This window comes from Sander lucioperca, chromosome 1 (assembly GCF_008315115.2).
Source record: "Sander lucioperca isolate FBNREF2018 chromosome 1, SLUC_FBN_1.2, whole genome shotgun sequence".
NCBI classification, from domain to species: Eukaryota; Metazoa; Chordata; class Actinopteri; order Perciformes; family Percidae; genus Sander; species Sander lucioperca.
Window position 1 is genome coordinate 26122124 of NC_050173.1, and position 18124 is coordinate 26140247.

General features: G+C 40.4%; 1 protein-coding gene and 1 non-coding gene across 4 annotated transcripts; both read left to right on the forward strand.

Moving 5' to 3' along the window:
• The first annotated feature begins 286 nt into the window (after nucleotides 1–286).
• On the forward strand, nucleotides 287–368 carry trnal-aag. Its single transcript has one exon. It is a non-coding gene; the product is annotated as a tRNA-Leu (tRNA).
• A 1520-nt stretch (nucleotides 369–1888) lies between these two features.
• Nucleotides 1889–17431, forward strand: bod1l1 (biorientation of chromosomes in cell division 1-like 1). 3 transcript variants are annotated; one of them, XM_036001290.1, is made up of 30 exons: nucleotides 1889–2149; nucleotides 2908–3032; nucleotides 3196–3386; nucleotides 3510–3986; nucleotides 4969–5118; nucleotides 5275–5435; nucleotides 5629–5716; nucleotides 6010–6136; nucleotides 6683–6740; nucleotides 6840–8673; nucleotides 8768–8838; nucleotides 9140–9266; nucleotides 9458–9571; nucleotides 9659–9702; nucleotides 9794–9845; nucleotides 10030–10094; nucleotides 10268–10349; nucleotides 10650–10708; nucleotides 10812–10890; nucleotides 11162–11208; nucleotides 11415–11583; nucleotides 12332–12402; nucleotides 12640–12766; nucleotides 13897–13949; nucleotides 14081–14153; nucleotides 14355–14422; nucleotides 14641–14737; nucleotides 14976–15129; nucleotides 15540–15611; nucleotides 16387–17431. In XM_036001290.1, the coding sequence occupies exons 1-30, from the start codon at nucleotides 2033–2035 to the stop codon at nucleotides 16508–16510; spliced, it is 5076 nt and encodes a 1691-aa protein (XP_035857183.1). In that variant the 5' UTR covers nucleotides 1889–2032; the 3' UTR covers nucleotides 16511–17431. The 3 variants fall into 3 exon arrangements, with proteins under 3 accessions (XP_035857183.1, XP_035857186.1, XP_035857185.1); XM_036001293.1 differs by having other exon boundaries at nucleotides 10289–10349; XM_036001292.1 differs by having other exon boundaries at nucleotides 8768–8827; nucleotides 9132–9266.
• The last annotated feature ends 693 nt before the right edge of the window (nucleotides 17432–18124 follow it).

Here is an 18124-nt window from a genome sequence, read left to right on the forward strand (position 1 = left end):
TGGACTTAATATTTAGTTTAAAGAAAAAGATCTTCATGAAGGTAGAATTTTTGCAGGGCTGTTGCATTAGTTTTGGCCAGGGGCACATTCAGTCTCAAAACGGTGCACTGTTTTGCTACGGTTTCCGTGTTGCACGACATGTTTCCTCGGAACGGTGTGCAACGGCTTTGACAAAACGTGTTATGGCTGAACCATACACTGTTTATATTTACAGTTCCGAAAGGAAGAGAATGTAATGTCACTGCGAATGAGCTACAAATACCTCCTTAACCACGCTTACCTCTACGGTAGCGTGGCCGAGCGGTCTAAGGCGCTGGATTAAGGCTCCAGTCTCTTCGGGGGCGCGGGTTCGAATCCCGCCGCTGCCATTTCTTTTTTGTCTTCTCTTTCTCAAACCAGCCGTCTAATTGAACGATTTGAAACTATTTTATACAGACTGATTTCAGAAGGCACATGGTCGGTGAAATTCTGAGAGGTTTTATGAAGCCGTTAAGCGTCTGTAACAACAGAAATCATAGTAACGTTAAGTCGTATTAGTTAGGTTTGGAAGTTTGTAACGTGATCTAATGTTAACGTTAGTTAAATTAATCGAAAACAATTTACATCGAATAACTTGATACCGTGTCAAGGGAGTGGAGACGAGAACGTGTGGATGTTTCTTGCTGCATTTAAACCGCTAGATGTCGCCACATGACCATAACACGGAGTCAGTCAACCCAAATATCAACGAGGGTGAATCATTCTGTCTCAGGTCAAGCAATGGATCTGTTTGAGGCCTTGGTGCACACAGGCACCACTCTTAAACTGTTCTTTATAAGTGAAGTGTCCATTGACAGGGCAATGAAGGACATGCCAGACGGCATCCCCCAAATCCCATCCACTATGAGGATACACCGGGTGGTCACTACCTCCTCTGGGCAGATGGTGTACCGGGATGTGAGCATGTGCACTGTAGACAAGATTCTAAAGTGCACATGCTATAACACCAAGGCCTTCAGCTTTGCCACACAAAGCTCATCACCAACAGGTCCAGAAGTGATAGAAAAGTGGTGTGTAATAAAATATGACGGAAACCTCTACCCAGGCATCACCAGGCTACTGCCATTGATGAGGTACAGGTACAAGTAAGATGCATGCAGCGTGTAGGAGTGAACCGCTTCTTATGGCCCACTAGAGAGGACATGATCTGGTACGTATTTGAGCACGTCATTCAATTCATTCCACCTCCTCAGCATGTAACCAACCGTCACCATGACTGAGATCCAAAAAGACATTTGGGCAAAGCTTGCGGAGTATAAAGATTAAAGTAAGTGTGTGTGTGTGTGTGTGTGTGTGTGTGTGTGTGTGTGTCCGTGCGTGCGTGTGTGTGTCAACATAACATGTTTTTGTATGTATTTTATGTAATACATTTATGTAATTCTAATTGTTCATTATCATTTTTGTTATTGTGTATGTATAATTATTAAATGAAATTAATGTTAAATGAAATTTCGAAGAATTTTAAAGGAATTGTTAAATAATTTTTTTATATTAAATATTCTTATTGAATAAAAATATGTTTGGACTATATCAGTTATTAAATTAAAAAAGATGTTTCAACTATACCAGTTGTTGGTCATATTTTAATAAATTAGGTTCTTATTATATCATATTATATCGGCTGCACATTACCATGTTAGTCTCATAACATTAACATTAAAATAATAATAATAATAACAAATAGGATTATTTATAAAATATTGTATTTTATTTTTTTTACATTCACTGGTTGTACCCTGTCCATGAATATTTAAAAAAAGATTTTACTAAACTTTTATTTTGGTAGCGAAGCCCTCGCTTTCAACGCTGTTCCGGTTTAATGGAACAGTTTTTTTTCACAGGACACATGATAAGCTTTCCTTCCGGTTCAAACCTCCTTCGAACTTCACAAACCACAACAGAAGCCTGGTGCGTTCAAAGTCGGATATTACCTGATGTGTTGTCAATATTAACTCATCTTAATTAACCGAATCCAAGCTAACTGCATTCAGACATGGCAGGTTTACCACCCGGAGACCCACAGCTGGTCTCAATGATCGTCAACCATTTAAAAACACAGGGTCTGTTCGACCAGTTCAGGAGGGACTGCCTGGCAGACGTCGATACAAAGGTAAAGCTGGTTTCACACCGCCGCGCGGCAAAACCGCCCTGACAACCGCCTAACGTTACCTGCAGGAGCAATTCCCCCCAACAGCAAACCGTTTTCAAAAAAAAGCAAAACGTTTTCAGCGGTTCTTGCAGCCCACCAGAAGTTCAGCACGATGAACTCTGAGCGCCAGAGCAAAATATTTGCGCGTTTACGTGGGCGGCTACCGCTTCATACAAAGAATTTCTATTAATAATAATATCCGTAGACCGGCTTTGGCTTCATACCCCTGCCGCCGTTATCAGAACCGCTTCCGCTCTGCCGCCTTCCCTTATTGAAATGACTGGAGGCGGCGAGTTACCTCGCGGTGGTGTGAAAGCCCCTTAACGTTTTTTCATAATGTGTGAGTCTGTTTTAGGGAACATTGAAAACGGGTGTTTGGGGAAAAGCTACATCCCACTGTAAACATATCCCTTAACGTTAACTCACTTGCTGATTATTATCGTGGTGTTAAAGTAATATACAGTCGTCCATTTTAGCAGAACAGTTAAGATTATTATTTTTACGATTTTAAGAGTCCGTTTGTCCTAAATTCGAGATGGCCATGGGTTTTTCATTTATTTGCATTCATTTTAGTACAGCATAAAATCGTAGATAGGATGTACAGGTGATGTTAAGCCATTACATTAAACATTTAATCACTTTAAGGGCCTTTTTGGGCAGGTTGGCATGGTTGTGTTATTGGTTTCTGACAATATAATAATTGCAAGTTTCTCTTGCAGCCAGCTTACTTGAACCTGAAACAAAGAGTTGACAACTTTGTCTCGAATCACCTTTCTAACCACACATGGAGCCCTCATTTGAACAAGAATCAGCTGAGAAACAACATCAGACAACTTGTGCTGCAGTAAGTGAGAATGCAGCAATATCCCTGCTTGAGCTATCAGTCCAGCATCAGAAAGTATTCTATACTCAAGCTAAAAACATTGCTGTTTTTTTTTGCTTTGTGATGTTTTAGAACTGATTTTATGTACAAGAAACCCAGAGTTAAATCAAACTGTTACTCTTAGGTCTGGGATGCTGGAGCAGGGAGTGGACAGGATAGTGGCCCAGGTTGTGGATCCCAAAATCAACCATATCTTCAGGCCGCAGGTGGAGAGGGTGGTCCGTGAATTTTTGTCACCTGGAAGCTGCTCAGAGGAGCCACCGGCGCCACTGCCTTCAACAGAGACTAAACCAGACAGCAGCATTCCTGAGCAAGGTACACATATTGTATCCCTTTATCAGCCATGACAAGTAAATCAATGGATTTCTCCTAAATGTTGAAATAAACAGTGTTTGGCTCACACTTAGCTAGTTAACACGCAACATTACATTTGTACAGCCTCGTCGTCTGCTCCAGCTACTACTGCAGCCAGCGATGCCATGTCCATCCTGGACACCATAACCTCTCTCAACCAGGAGGCCAGCGTCAGGGCCAGCTCAGACAAAGGACGTAGAGGCCCAGATGAGCCCATGCAGCTGGTGGAGGACGGCGAGCCAGCCATGACTGTTGTTGAGGAAGGAGACAGCCATCATGATGGGAGGACACTGGAAGAGGCAGAGGAGTTGGCATCGGAGGTCCAGGCGTTAGAAGTGAAGACAGAGGATACTCAGGAACAGATGGATCTGGGAAAAGAGGGGTTAATAGAGGAGGTGAAGATGGAGGAAGAGGAGTCAGGAGCTCAGGAGCAGACAGGGGAGGAGAGAGATAAAGCTGCCAGCAAAACAACTGGAAAACCCACAGAGGAGAAGCAGGATGATGATCTGCTCAAATCTACAAGTCAGGCCAAGCAGAAAGCCAGAGAGAGGATAAAGGAAGGTGAGCTGTTGTAACCTCTGTATGTGTTTTGAGTAGGACTGGGCAATATTTCAATATTATATCGATATCGTGATATGAGACTAGATATCGTCTTAGATTTTGAAGAATTGTAATATCGTTACATGGTAAGTTTAGTCTTTTCCTGGTTTCAAAGGCTGCATTACAGTAAAGTGGTGTCATTTTCTGAATTTACCAGACTGTTCTAGCTGTTCTATTATTTACCTTTAACCACTTAGACATATATATTAGACAGATATCCACATTATGATGGTTATTTATCTAAAATCTAAATGTGAAAAATATTTTGTGAAAGCACCAATTGTGAACCTTACAATATCGTTGCAATATCAACATCGAGGTGTTTGGTCAAAAATATCGTGATATTTGATTTTCTCCATATCACCCAGCCCTAGTTTTGAGTTCTTAAAGCAGTGTAACATGAATGCACAAAACGTACTTGATGAAACCACACGTGACAGTTGAGGGATTTCTATGCATTTTCTTATGGAAGATCATGCCGAAATGCTTAGTTGAGTAGTAGTCTAGCGACAGAAAATCAAAACGTGAGGATTTTCTGCGATTCTTTAGTGTTAAGTCATTGTGAATTTAACATATTTGGATTTTTGGTTGGACAATTTGAAAAAGTCATCATTGTGATGACCATTTCCATTTCATTATAATAAGTATCAAATAAGTTTAAAATGATAAACAATTCAACAATTAATCTAAATATTGGATGGATTCTGACCTTCTCCAGAGAATTTGTATGCTGCAAATATCGGTATACCTAATGCAGTAATACATAAGCCACTGTACTTGAGTTGCATTACAATTATAGTTGGCTTAAGACTAGATTTGTCAATTGATGATATCAAATTATAATATTTAAGTTTTTGTGGATATTTTATCCACTGCTTCTGTTATCTTTTTCTGAATAGCAATTTATCTTGGTTAATACAATTGATGTGTCTTTGCCCTGCAGAATACTTTTTGGAGGACTCTGACCTGGAGGGCCTGAGTGACATCACAGTGAGCTCGGTCCACACCAGCGACCTGTCGTCATTCGAGGAACAGAGTGACGAAGACGAGCTGCTGTCTGATTCTTCTGAAGAGGGGGAGCTTCCATCAGATGGTCTCAACTTCTTATTCCTGACTGAGTTTTCAAACAAATTTCCATTCCAACAGTTTACTGTATCAGTGTTAAATATGCTCTCTACTACCACAGAGTTTACATTTTCAGCTCTGCTCTCTATGCGGGATTCTTATGTTTTTCTTTCACGTCATCAAGATGAGAGAGCAGAAAAGAAACAAGCCAGCGGAGATGCAGAAGAAGAAGAAGAAGAGCGTAAACCTCGCCGCAAAGCCTACGTGCACAAGCCCTTCCTCTACTCCCGTTACTATAGCGACTCAGATGATGAAATCACTGTGGAAGAACGTCGGAGATCTGTGGTGAGTTGTGTTAATCTTAACGTTAAAGGTATAGCATTAGCAAAGCATCTTTGCTTTGATTCTGTTTATAGCTTAATCAAAGGCTTTACTTGGCAAATGACGAATCCACAAACGTTAAAACCACAGATTTTTATTGTCCTTTGTTTAATTTATTGGCTTCTGTCATTGCTGTCTCTCAACTGTGTTCTCGTAGGCTAAGGACAAAGAGGAAAGGCTGCTCAAGAGACAACAGAACAGAGAGCGAATGGAAGAGAAGCGTAAACAGAAAGCAGCTGAAGAAGGTATTTTCTGTCTGTCATGTGTGTGCTGCCTGCTGTCGGGTGCCGAGCTTCTTGTTATCCCCTGTTTTCTCACCTCTTCCGCTATTTTTTTATGTTCCTCTCCACTGTATACTAAAGAAGTTTGGGGACACGTTACATGAGATCTGTACAAAATCTCTAAATTGCAGCATGTGAAGTCCAGTTTGTTTAGTCACACTGCATGTTCTCATTGTTCCCATCTTAAAAATCATACATGTCCTCAAAATAGCTTTGTTTACTGTCACGTCATTTACCATGTTTTGTTTCTTACACAGATCACAAAAAACAAAAGAGCGGAGACTCTGCTGGGCTGGACGGCCCCAGAGCCAAAGAGGCTCGCAAAGAAAGGAAAGTTCTGGAGAAGAAAATGGCTCTCAACAGGAAGAGGAAGCTAGACTCAAGGTAGGTGATTAAAAAGCTCAGATGCAAACTCACACAGCTGCTGCTGAGCACAACAGCCAAAAGGTTTAGACGTTTACTCAGTTGCTAGTTTAATAGGTACACCTAGCAAGAACTTAGACTAGCAGTCTAATACAAATACAGTAGATCCTGCCTTCAAAACAGTATATTGCAAACAGCACCACAAGCTACATCCTCCAAAATGATCATACGGTTGAATCAACACCTCTCTAAAACAGTTTTAACAAAAGCTGAACATTATAACCTTCATGAGTTGAGGATTTATTGCAGGTCTGTTAGTTTTAGCTAGGTGTACCCAACAATTTGGCAACTGGGTTTATTCGCCAGGGTTCATACGCTTTGAAAAAACCTGGAAAAGTTATGGAATTTGAAAAATGCAAATTCCAGGCCTGGAAAGGTTTTGAAAAAATAAAAAGACCCAGAAAGTTTTGGAAAAGTCATGGAATTTTTAACACAGCATAATAATTAAATACGTATGAACCCTGATTCGCATACTCTACGATGACGTTCGTTAATTTCATCCTTCAGGAAAGAGGGAGATGTTTCAAGCAAAAAGAGAGGAGATACAGAAGTCTCCAAGAAAACGGTACGTGAAAGCCACGATGAATAACACCGATGACCTCATAGGTAACAGGATTGGTGAGTTGTAACAAGCAGTTTTGTGTTTTGTCGTTTGAAAATTTAGGAAGGGAAATCTACAGCCTCAAAGCCTCCACAACCGAAATTAATAAGAAATCTGTCAGAATCAGCATCGTCTGATGAGAGGCACGTAAGGATGAGCGGCAGCGTCTCCGAAGACTCCAGTGAAACCAAGAAGCTGTCCGACAAAGGCCGGACACACTCCTTCATCCTGGAGTTGGAGCAAGGTTCCCAAGAGGCTCTCAAACAACGCTCCGTTGGGAAATTTGATCGGTTTTCCCGTAAAGAACTTCACTCTAAAGAACGCAAAGAGAAAGAATGCAGCTTATCAGAGGAACGTGCCAAACTCAAACAAAAGCAGGAGAGAAAATCAGAACATCAGGCAGATGAATCTCAGCAGAAGGAAGGTGCTGCTGTTAAAGTGTCCCCTGAAGAGAAAGGTGAGAGGAAGCCTAAGATTAAAAGTGAGAAGAAAATGGCCGGAACCACAAGAGAAGGAAAGTCGTCAGAAGGTGTGGCAGACGAGGGTCCTAAAGATGCTACTGTGAAGAAGGCAAAAGCTCCATCTGTGGAGACTGTCAAAGCAGAGAAGGACAAAAATAGGGAAAAGGAGAAAGAGAAGGATAAGATCAAAGAAAAGGAAAAGGCCAAAGGAGAGAGAACTTCAGCAAAAAGTGATTTCAAGCAGCTGCTCCGCCCCGATTCTGCCGGCTCTTCGGAGGATCGGTCAGACATGGAGCCCGGGTCCGACAGCAGCAAGAAGAAAGATAAACCCTCTAAGGAAGTCCAGAAAAGGTCAAAGAGCCACACTGAGGACAGGCCAGGAGACAAACTCAAATCTAAAGCCGATAGTAAAGACAGCGAGAAGGACAAGACTAAAGCAGATCAAGACAGTCAGAAATCAAACAAGTCCAGCTCTGAAATGGACAAAGATACAAAAAGGGTCAAGCCAACAGAAAAAGGAAGAATCATGGAAAAATCCAAATCCAAATCCAAAGAGGAAACAAAGACTCTATTGTTGTCGAAGACGGATAATAAAGTTCAGAGTTTAGAAGTCAAAAGTACAGGAGGTGCAGCCACTGGCAAACCTGAGACGACAAAGGAGAAGAAAAAAGAGGGAAATGCAAAGGAACAGCGGAAAGTCTCAGAAGAACCTCTCCATGAGAAATCCGAAAGTAAGAGTGCAAAGAAAAAAACGGAGAAGAAGGATAAAGTCCCAGAAAAGAAGGATGATGGCCAAGAGGAGAAGAAAACACCCAGAGAAGACAAACTGGAGAAGTCTGATAAATCTTCAAAGTCTTCAGTTTCCTCACTGGACGCAGAGGAGCAGCCGAAGAAACCTTCTCTCCTCCAAGACACGAGCACAGACTCCGATCCCGTCACCACCACCGTCCCCACCTCGTTCTCAGACGATACTTGCGACGCGTTAAGCGACATCACCCCTGAGCCACCTGAAGGGGAGACGGAGTCCCGACTGAGCGAGATGCCAGCTGTGCCGGCCGAGGCCGACGCTCTGCTGGCTCTCATGGACGTTTGTACCTCAGCAGAGGCGAGACTTCTACCTGAGAGCGGTCCGGAGGATGCAGCGCCTGAGATGACTCTGCAGGACGCTGATATGAAGATGAAAGAGGCAGCTTTGACTCTGCTCTCCATGGATCCTGACAGTACCGTGTCCTCCACCTTAATTCGCCACGATACCAGGGAGGAACCAGAAGGGACACAGACTGCTCCACAGCTGATGGAAAGCCCTGCAGCAGAACAACAAGAGTCTCCTATGGATGTGCAAACAGCTGCTGAAGCGGCGTTCACAGCCTCCGAGCCGTCACCAGTTGCATCTCAACAAACTGTTGAGCTTGTTGATGAGAAACCAAACGCTGCAGGTAAATGCACAGTGATGATAAAAATGGGTATAGTTTTACTACCTAAACATCGTTAGAATGTTTCCTTAAATAGAAATATGAATCTCTCTTACAGGTGTGTCTGAAAATTCAGAGAAAGAAATGGATGTAGCAACGGCTGAAATGTCTGAGTCTCCTACTCCACAGGTAAAAAAAATATACAGGTCACATTTGTCCTAGTAACAGATAAAGACATCCTTCCTACTCCCCCGTTAGCTTCTTTTGGATCAAAAATATTTATTTATTTATTTATTTGATTGGGACAGTGCATGTTAATGAACAAACATGGAATACATGCATGTAAACATGCCGGATTGTAGCCAAGGGCTAATTTCCATCCGTAGTCCCACAAATATGAATTTCTGTAGATATAGTTCTTGGAATTAGCATTTTCTAAGGTGTTATAGTGCTGTGTAAAAACAAAATCATTCTTCTGTCTTCTACACAGGAGGATGACACTACCTCAAATGAATGTCAGGCTCTTTTAAATGAGGATGAAGCCAAAAGTGCAGTACTTGCTCCTGAAACCCAGCCAGGTGAAAACACGGCACCACCACCAGCAGCTGGTGAAGAAGGTACACTTTCTTTTCTCCTATTTTAGCTTTCGAATCTTGTTTCTCGTGTTTTGAACTATGCAAATTATAATTTCTTGTGATTTCCAACGTGAAGCTTGTTGTTTGACGAAAAGAAATTATTGACCAGGCATCGACTGTGCTTTAATCGCATGGTGTCCATTTTTTGTTTTTAACGTCCTACAATATTTCAGCTGCTAGTGCTGTTGTGCCTGAAGCAGAAGAGGTCAGAGGAACCACGGATGAAAGCACAATTGCAGTTTCTTGTGATACCACTGAACAAGTCTCAGAAACTCCCACTAAACAAGGTGAGTGCTTTAAAACATTCTTGTTGAAAAGAACAAGATGGGTTTTCTTTGGCTGACCATTAACTTAGCATCTTATCGTTCCTTTAGAGCAAACTGAGCCAGATGTTGCAGATACAAAGACGATCCCAAAGGTGAGGTACCATTCATGGTTTACACATTTGAATTGTTTCTAAAGAATTTCACGTGAGACTAAAATTCAAAGTCATCTCTCTTTAACAATAGGCAGAGGGAGTGGTAGCTGAGGATAACCAGGCCAAGATGGACGCAGATATTGGTAAGTCTTTTCTCTGTATGTAACTTGTATTAAAAACTTTCTAAATACAGTACGCAATACTGTGGCCTTGGTGCGTACAGTATCTCGTTGTGCTACACAATGACAATAAAGTGCTTGAACATTTTTTGGTGGTACAGTAGGCGCATAGGCAATACTTTTCAACCTGACTTCTTTTCACCACTAGGTGAAGCTGAGAGTAAGACAGTGGAGGAAGCAGATGTTGCAACAGAGAAGAGTGATCCACAAACTGTAAGGGTCTATCTGTTGAGATGTAAACCACCTGTACACACCTCATATTTCTATCGGATCTATATGTCCTGTCTGCCTACTGTATATATGTATTTTTTTTATATATATATATATATATATATATATATATATATATATATATAATATCTGTGGATCTTATAAATAATGTTTAGATGGAACACAATGTCCCACAGAAGACTGAAGAAATCAGAGAAAGTGGACCTGAGAGTCAGTCCAAACTGGTCAAACAAATCAGTGAGTCATCTGAATTCTTTTAAAAAAAAAAAAAAAAGAAATCACCCTTGTGCTACGATTGTCCGCAATTGTTGTAAATGTTGCCGTAAAATATATTAATATATAGATATTTACAGTTTGAAAAATGTGACGCTGTCCTCAGAGGATGGTTTTCATGTGTCATTAAGTAATGCACCTTCGGCAAGCTGAAACTGGAACTAAATGCAGATTTCATGATAGGTTTTTTTCTTATTCCTCCACTGTAGCCATCGGTCCTTTCGCGGTTGATCTCAGCCATTGCTATTTGTATGTATTTTTCAGGTAATGTCTCCAGCGCAGACAGCCAGGAAGATGAGAAGGGATCAGACCTGTCAGAAAAGGTAACGCCACACAGTTTGTTTGAAATTCAGCTCGTACATATTTGACAAATATCGGCGTCGATACAGTATGCTATCCTCTGTGCTAACACTTTTTGTTGCGTAGGAAGAGAAGGCGGAGGGACGAGGAGGCAGACGTAAACGAAGGCTGTCCACTCAGAAAGTTGCAGCAGTGAAAGAATCTGGTGAAATTTTCTTTTCACACCAACATTTAACATAAGATTTTGATTATAATAATTTATATTATTGATTCTTTTTTTCCTATTAATTAGCTAAAGACAGTTTACAAAAATACCTGTTTAATTGTATAATCCAGTCAGAAAATAATATTAACCATTTATGGATGAAATGATTTTATTGCCGAGCTCCCCTCAAGGAGCTTCGGCAGATGTTTATGTTTGTATTCATTTTATGAAATGTCATAATGTCTTCATTTATGTTTCTGTAACTGCTCAGGTGACGAGAGGGATGAAAAAGAAAGTAAAGAGCAACAGTCTGCTGAGGTAAATACAGCCTGTTTCAAATCACCTCAATCATAAAATAACCATGTCATTGTAAAAAACAATGCTCTGTGTTCTTGTTTGGGGGTTTGAAACCTTTTTAAAATACATACACACATTATTTTGCAGATTTAAATTTGACATCTGTATCTGTTCATTTTGACTCCACACTGATTGGCTCATGGACTTTTTTTTTTTTTTACCTTCAGGAAACTGATCTGGAGAAGATTGGTGAAGTCAGAACACCACGCAGGGGTCGATCATCCAAAACCACCGAGGAGGCAGAGAAGGACCAACCTAAAGAACCTGAGAAATTAGAGGAGACTTCGAGCCGCGGAGGAAGACGTTCAGGAGCTGCTGTCAAAGAAGCCAGTGCTGGTAAGATTGTCCCTTTTTTAAATTAGCCAACATGGATGTTGTTTAAGTCTGAAAAAAGGTTTTATTTTATAGTATACTTTTTAATCATAGTTGTCATAATGTCCTGCTACCAGTCATACTGTGCACCAGCCAAAATATTAAAGTTAAGTCAAGATAATAAGATAGTAAAATGGAATTAAATGTAAAAAAAAAGGAATTGATTCCTGAGGAACACGGTTCCTCTGTTTCACAATGTTGATGGAAAGATTTTACTATAATAAAGTCAATAAAGAATTTATTAGAATGTATGTATTATAAAGAATGTACTTTATAATGAACAAGTTGTCCTTCTCTCAGATGGCTAGTAAGTGTTGCAGAGTATAGTTTAAATAATGTAAAAGTCTTGGCTGTTTTCTGTGTATACTATTTAGGGCTGCACGATATGAGGAAAATATCTAATGGCGATTATTTTGACTGGTATTGGAGGGAATGATAATTTTTGTATTGTTGTTCTCATTTTCATAGAAAAATATAAAAAAAATAAATAAAATGATTATAGTGTGATTTTAGCGAGGATCTATACAAAACAGACATTTTCTTTAGTCTGTACGATACGATTTGTAGTTTGACACATATTTTGCCTTTAACAAATATTGTGCCCCCCTGCAATTTGGATATTGCACTAGTCCATATTGCGATTTCGATAAGATTGCGATTAATTGTGCAGCCCTAATACTATTATTATTTTTTTTTTTTTTTTTAACCTCAGATAATCGGAAGGATGAGAATAAAGACGAGGAGAGCACCAATAAAACAACTAAACCAGCCGAGAGAGAAGAGGTGCGTTAACATACGTGTATATAAGTGTTAGATACTTCACATTACCAGGTTTGTTACTAAAAGGACACTCCGTATTTGTGTACACGTGAGATCGTGAGTAAGCTGTTTAATAATAGTCACCACACATGATGATTGAACCCCTTCAGCAGAAACACTGAATACTATTTTGAAGAGGACAGAAGCCATTATCTTGGATAGTGTTTATAGTGCCTTGTACAATATTTTTCAACTCTGTAGACAACTGAAGAGGAAAGTGGACCAAGGAAAATTGCACGGCGAGGAAGTCAAGTCAATCTGCCGTCTCCTGTTCCAGAAAACACTGAAGCTGCAGGAAGCTCTGACTCCAAACCGACAACTAACACACGTAGGTTTATTTTTTTTTTTAAAGATTTTTTTTGGGCATTTCAGCTTTTAATGCAGACTGATCTCATGAAATGGCGTAGGTATAACACGCCAATTCGTATGCCATTATTGGCGTGTTATCAAGACGCATACTCGCTGTTTAGTGTGTTAATCAACGCCGTTTGGCCTCCATTGACTTACATTACCTTGCGATTGCGTGTGAATTTACGCCATAGCGAGTATGAAAGGGTGAGAATCCGCATAGGGACGTTGGTTGGGGTGCCGGATGGGTAAACAGGACTTTCACCCAGGAGAGTGGGGATCGTGTCCTGCATGTGGCGTTTCCTTAAAGCCAACCCTGTTGTTCTTTTCCTAAACCCAACCGTAGCTTTCTTCTCGCGATAACACGTTGTTCTCGCGATAACACGGCAAGACGGCGACAACCCGCCAAGTGGCGTGTATGTTTACGCCCGCTGCATACAGCGTAGACATACACGCGGATAGCTCAAAATGCGTACAGATAACACGCCACTTGGCTTAAGAAAGTTGGCCTGTATGTTTATGCGAAGTCATGATACCACTTTGTTTAATGGAAAGGACAGCTAGATATGAAAGGGGGGAGAGAGGGGGAAGACATGCAGGAAATCGTCCAGGTTGGACCCGAACTCTGGACCTTCTGCGTCGAGGCATACACCTCTATATACGTATGTGCGCCTGCTCTACCAACTGAGCTAACCTGGCCACAGGGTTTTTTTTTTTTTTTTTTTTTTTGGTCCCCTTTCTTTATACGACTGAAAGAACTGTGCACACTAAAATTGGCGAATAACGTCAGGTTGAGTGTGGCTACATGTCTGCCAGAGCATGCATTACCAACTCAAAGAATAAGTGGGCCAAACCTCAACAGCTAATTGGTGCATTTTATAGCATCATGTTGCGTTAAACAAATTTTATTTTGCTGTCGTCACTGTTAACAGCCTGTAAAATAGTATGAATGAGAAATTTAGCAATGATAGTTGACATGAGGGAAGGCTGGCAGCTTTACTACGATTTAAACTTTACAAAATATTTTCTGTGTGGTACTTGTATGTGAAAATGATGATGTGATGGAAAAAAAAAGAAATGTAATCAATTTTTATCATATTTCCATTCCAGGTAAACCAGCAATGAAAAGGAAGAGATCAGAGGAAATTGAGGAATCTGAGGAGGTAAGATGTGTTGTCTTTGTGGATTAAAACATTCTCTGCATCCTGGTCCACAATTCCTCCATCTAAAACTGTATTTACTTCTCTATTTATGTGTCTCGATGTGTATTCAAATATCTTATATAATTCTGCAGGAAGCCCAGGCTAAAGAGGAGGTGAAGAAGGACAACAGTCAAGAGGAACAACGTGAGCAACAACCTGACAGTGGTAAGAAACCACACACACACACACACACACACACACACACACACACACACACACACACACACACACACACACACACACACACTCTTTTTCTTAACTTAAATAATCATTACTGTGCAGGTTCTGCATACTGTATCTAAAACACAACATTTTCAAAGTTAGGAGGAAAATGAGTTACCTTGATCAATATATTATATTTTCCAGGTTGTTCCGCTTCAGTGAGCCAGGCAGAGAGTGAAGAGGAGATCTGCAGCGAGAAGAATCCAGATGATGTATGTTGGCAGTACAATTGTTCTTTAAAAATATGCATCTGCATGTTGTAAACGCTGCATGTGCATCCACTACTGTTGCTGTACTGTCTCTATTGTGTGAAGAACTTAAAATGCATTTAATCTCTTACCTTTTTAATCTTTGAGAGAGATTGACTTGATGTACAGAGCCAAACTGCCATTAGACTTAAGGATTTAAAGATTCATTGTTGACTCTCCAGCTTGAGGAGGAGCAACAAGAGGACCAAGAGACAACTCCAAAGAGACCCGGGCGAAGGGGACGGTTGTCGAAGTCAGCAGCTGCCACAGAGGATCCAGGTGAGAAAATGTAAAGCTTGATCCAACTCAAACCAGGAAGAAGGTGTGGCCGGGTTAGCTCAGTTGCACATATATAGAGGTTTACTCTTCGACGCCGCGGGTTCGACTCCGACCTGCGGCCCTTTGCTGCATGTCATTCCCCCTCTCTCTCCCCTTTCGTGTCTTCAGCTGTCCTGTAGAAATAAAAGGCCTAAAAATGCCCCAAAAAATTATCTTTAAAAAATCATCTTACCCACAGATAAAAAGGACAAAAAGGCAGAAGAAAGTGAGCAGAATGATGAAGAGGATGATGATGATGATGATGATGATGATGATGGTGAAAAAGAAGAGGGAGAAAAAGGAACTGCAACCAGAGCGACCACACGGTCAGCAGCTCGCCTGGAGGCTGAAAGGTATTTAACAGCTCATGGACACAAATAACAATAATACTAATATACAGGTGGAAATGTCATCACTGCAATATCAGGACCGCACATAATTATGGACCCACAATTCTTCAAAAACTTTACTGGAACTTCATTATTTGGTAAGAAACCTGCAGTAAAAGCAAGTAATTAAAATGTAATAAGACCAACTCAATTTTAAAAACATGGTTGATCACAAAACACCTGCAAATAAATCCAGACAATGACTCACATTTGATATTGTGCAGTTACAGTTATCAGACACTGTGTCATCCTGTGTGGTGATGAGTGAGCCACGCAGCAGGCATCATCACTGCCACATCCTATTCAATTAAAGCGGGGGGAAGATATAGCACCAAAGCATCAACTGTCGTTTGAAATATGTTTTTGCTTCTCAGAAACAAGCCAAGTAAACCCTCCACCCGGGCAAGTCGGCAGAGCGGTAAAGAGGAGACCACAGCTGGCACACGGTGAGTTCGTCTCATTGAGGTTCAGAAGAAAGCACAAGCTTCAAGGGGATTCTGACCAAAACTGACCGCGAGGCCGCTGCTCTGTGAAAGACAACTTTTCACCAAAAGTTTTCCCGGCCTTTAAAAATGTTTTTGAGTTAACAACTTCAAAAATAAGCAATCATTTTTGCATGGCCTAAACAGTTTGTTTGAAACTTCTGGAATTACAGAATTACAGAAATGAAGTTAAATGTAAATGACCATAAACACAAAATATATGTAATAGCACATACAACTTTTCAAAATGGGTTTAAAAAAGGTTGAATATCCATTTTTCTAAATCTCCCCTTCTCCTAAACAAACATATCTTATCAATTCCTATATATTTAAGGGAAGAGACCAGCTGAATCACTGCCATTACTACAGTATGCAGTGGTTTTTATTTATTTTTTAAATCATGTGTAAAATGTTTTACTACCTCTCAATGTTTTTCTGGGGGTTTGTTTGTTTCTTAATTCTTACAATTTGTAGTTTCCAAGGAGATTATCTTTTTTTAGAAATAGTCCTTTTACAAAAGTCTTAAATGGGTCTTTTAGGAATCTGTCTCGTGCACACACTTCTCTATTCAAGAGGAAAGTGGACACGCCAAGTTCACTTACACGTAGTAAAGGAGTACTTGTTATTGGAACGCTTTTCATGAATAACTTTGGAATTAACAAAGACAAATTTTTACAGCACCTAAATGTGACACATTAGACAAACGGACTGACACTTGTTTCTTGTTTCCCTACTGCAGCGGGGCGAGGGGCCAGGCAGCAGCAGCGAAGGGGGGCCGTAAACGGGAGGCCAGCCCCCCTGCGGTGCGAATGCGGGGAGGACAGAAATCAGAGGAGCCCCATTCCAAGAGAGCCAAACGCTAAAACCTCAGACAGCGGTGGATTGATTCGCCCCAGCAGCGTTTTCGCTGCACTCCATATTCAAGTCAGTTTTGTTATCAGGGGTCAAAGAGCCTCTACAGTCAGTTAGCATGCAAAGCTGTTTCTGCTTCATTGACTGTAGGTATTGAAAAGCTCTGGAGAGTATTATACTCTCTCGTCTGATGGTTTGGGTATAAACCTGAGGATCTGTGTCGAAATCCCCCCAGAATACCTTCTACTGCACTACGCCCATATGGTTTGGATCAGACTTCATCGTTCCTCCGTTTATTCAGTAATGCCCAGTGAATCCGAGTATTTCAGCCCAATCAAAGGCCTAACATGCAGCAGAGTCGTGTTTTGAGATACAGAGGGTGAATTGAAACTAGAGGCCAGAGTGCGTCTCGGTTCCTGCTGAGACTGTAAATCCAAACACTTGTACATAGAAATCACTGTGAAGCTTCTTAGTGTTCATTGTGAATTTTATTTTTCCATATTCATTCTGTGAATGAAAGGAGAAGTTCTTGTTTTAAATTGTTTTTTTTTTTCTTAATATTCATAAGGTAAGGGACTTTTTTTGTTTTAAACAGCAGATTCGTCACAGACTGGGGAAAACACGTGAACAGTTTCTCTATAAACTGAATCTACTTTATGACACACCCGCTGCAGACAAAAGAACTGTTTCTTACTGTCTAAATGGAGGTAATCTAGTCATTTGTATTGTTTCAACTGTATATCAATATAATGGTTAGATATCTTGCCTACCTGTTAATGTAAAGACATTTTTTTTTATAAATATAAAAATACTGAATATTGCTTCCTTTTTTTTAATTGTTTCAAGCAAGTATAAATCACTTCAAGTTCTTATTTGTGGTCAAAATCAGAATTTCTATTGGAAGCAGATTAAAGCAAATTGGTCTCTTATTATTTTTAAGTGACTCTGGTGGTAAATCCATTGATCTGATGTTTAAAACATTTACACATTTTGCGTGTATTTTTATTAGAATATTCTAAAATTATAGATTTCATAGATGTTCCCTTATCTAAAAACAAAAAAAAAGAAAATCCAAACTGTGTTGCTACTGCTACTTGTTTCAAACGTTAGCATATCTGAGGATCTGAAATATTTGTTTATGAAAAGATGAAGTAGTGCACAGAGCAGAATATACAGATTTGTATGAATTTCATTCACCCTTATGTCTTAAACGTTATCTCCTCGGTTTCCTCGATGGATGTGCTGTCTGTAAATGTGTAAATAGCCAAAGACATTAACCAATTGCCTCTGAGTGGAGAAGAGGAGAGGACATTCCTGCCTGCTAATAGGGGATAAAACTGACAAACTCAGAATGAAATATTCCACCGTTATTAACACGTTAGGAGGTTTAATCGCTGCACCCGAACTTACGGGATCCAAAAAGCACAGACAGAGGTTACGGAAAGAGTTCTCTGGGTAAAGTTTCCAACCATTCCTGTGGATTGCTAAATTTGATTCCTTAAAGGTGTACCTCTCCCAGGTATTTCCTGGTGCTGCAATCCAAGCCCTAAAATATTAGCTTTTATTTAAAGGTTTGGTTCAACTTTCATTTAGCCACTAGGTCTGGCAGCCAAACAGCGCTCCTT

Coding starts and splice junctions, on each gene's coding strand:
- bod1l1 (XM_036001290.1), top strand. CDS start 2,033: ATGGCAGGTTTACCACCCGGAGACCCACAGCTGGTCTCAATGATCGTC. Junction 3,987..4,968: donor CAGAGAGAGGATAAAGGAAG/GTGAGCTGTTGT, acceptor TTTGCCCTGCAG/AATACTTTTTGGAGGACTCT. Junction 14,423..14,640: donor GCGAGAAGAATCCAGATGAT/GTATGTTGGCAG, acceptor TTGACTCTCCAG/CTTGAGGAGGAGCAACAAGA.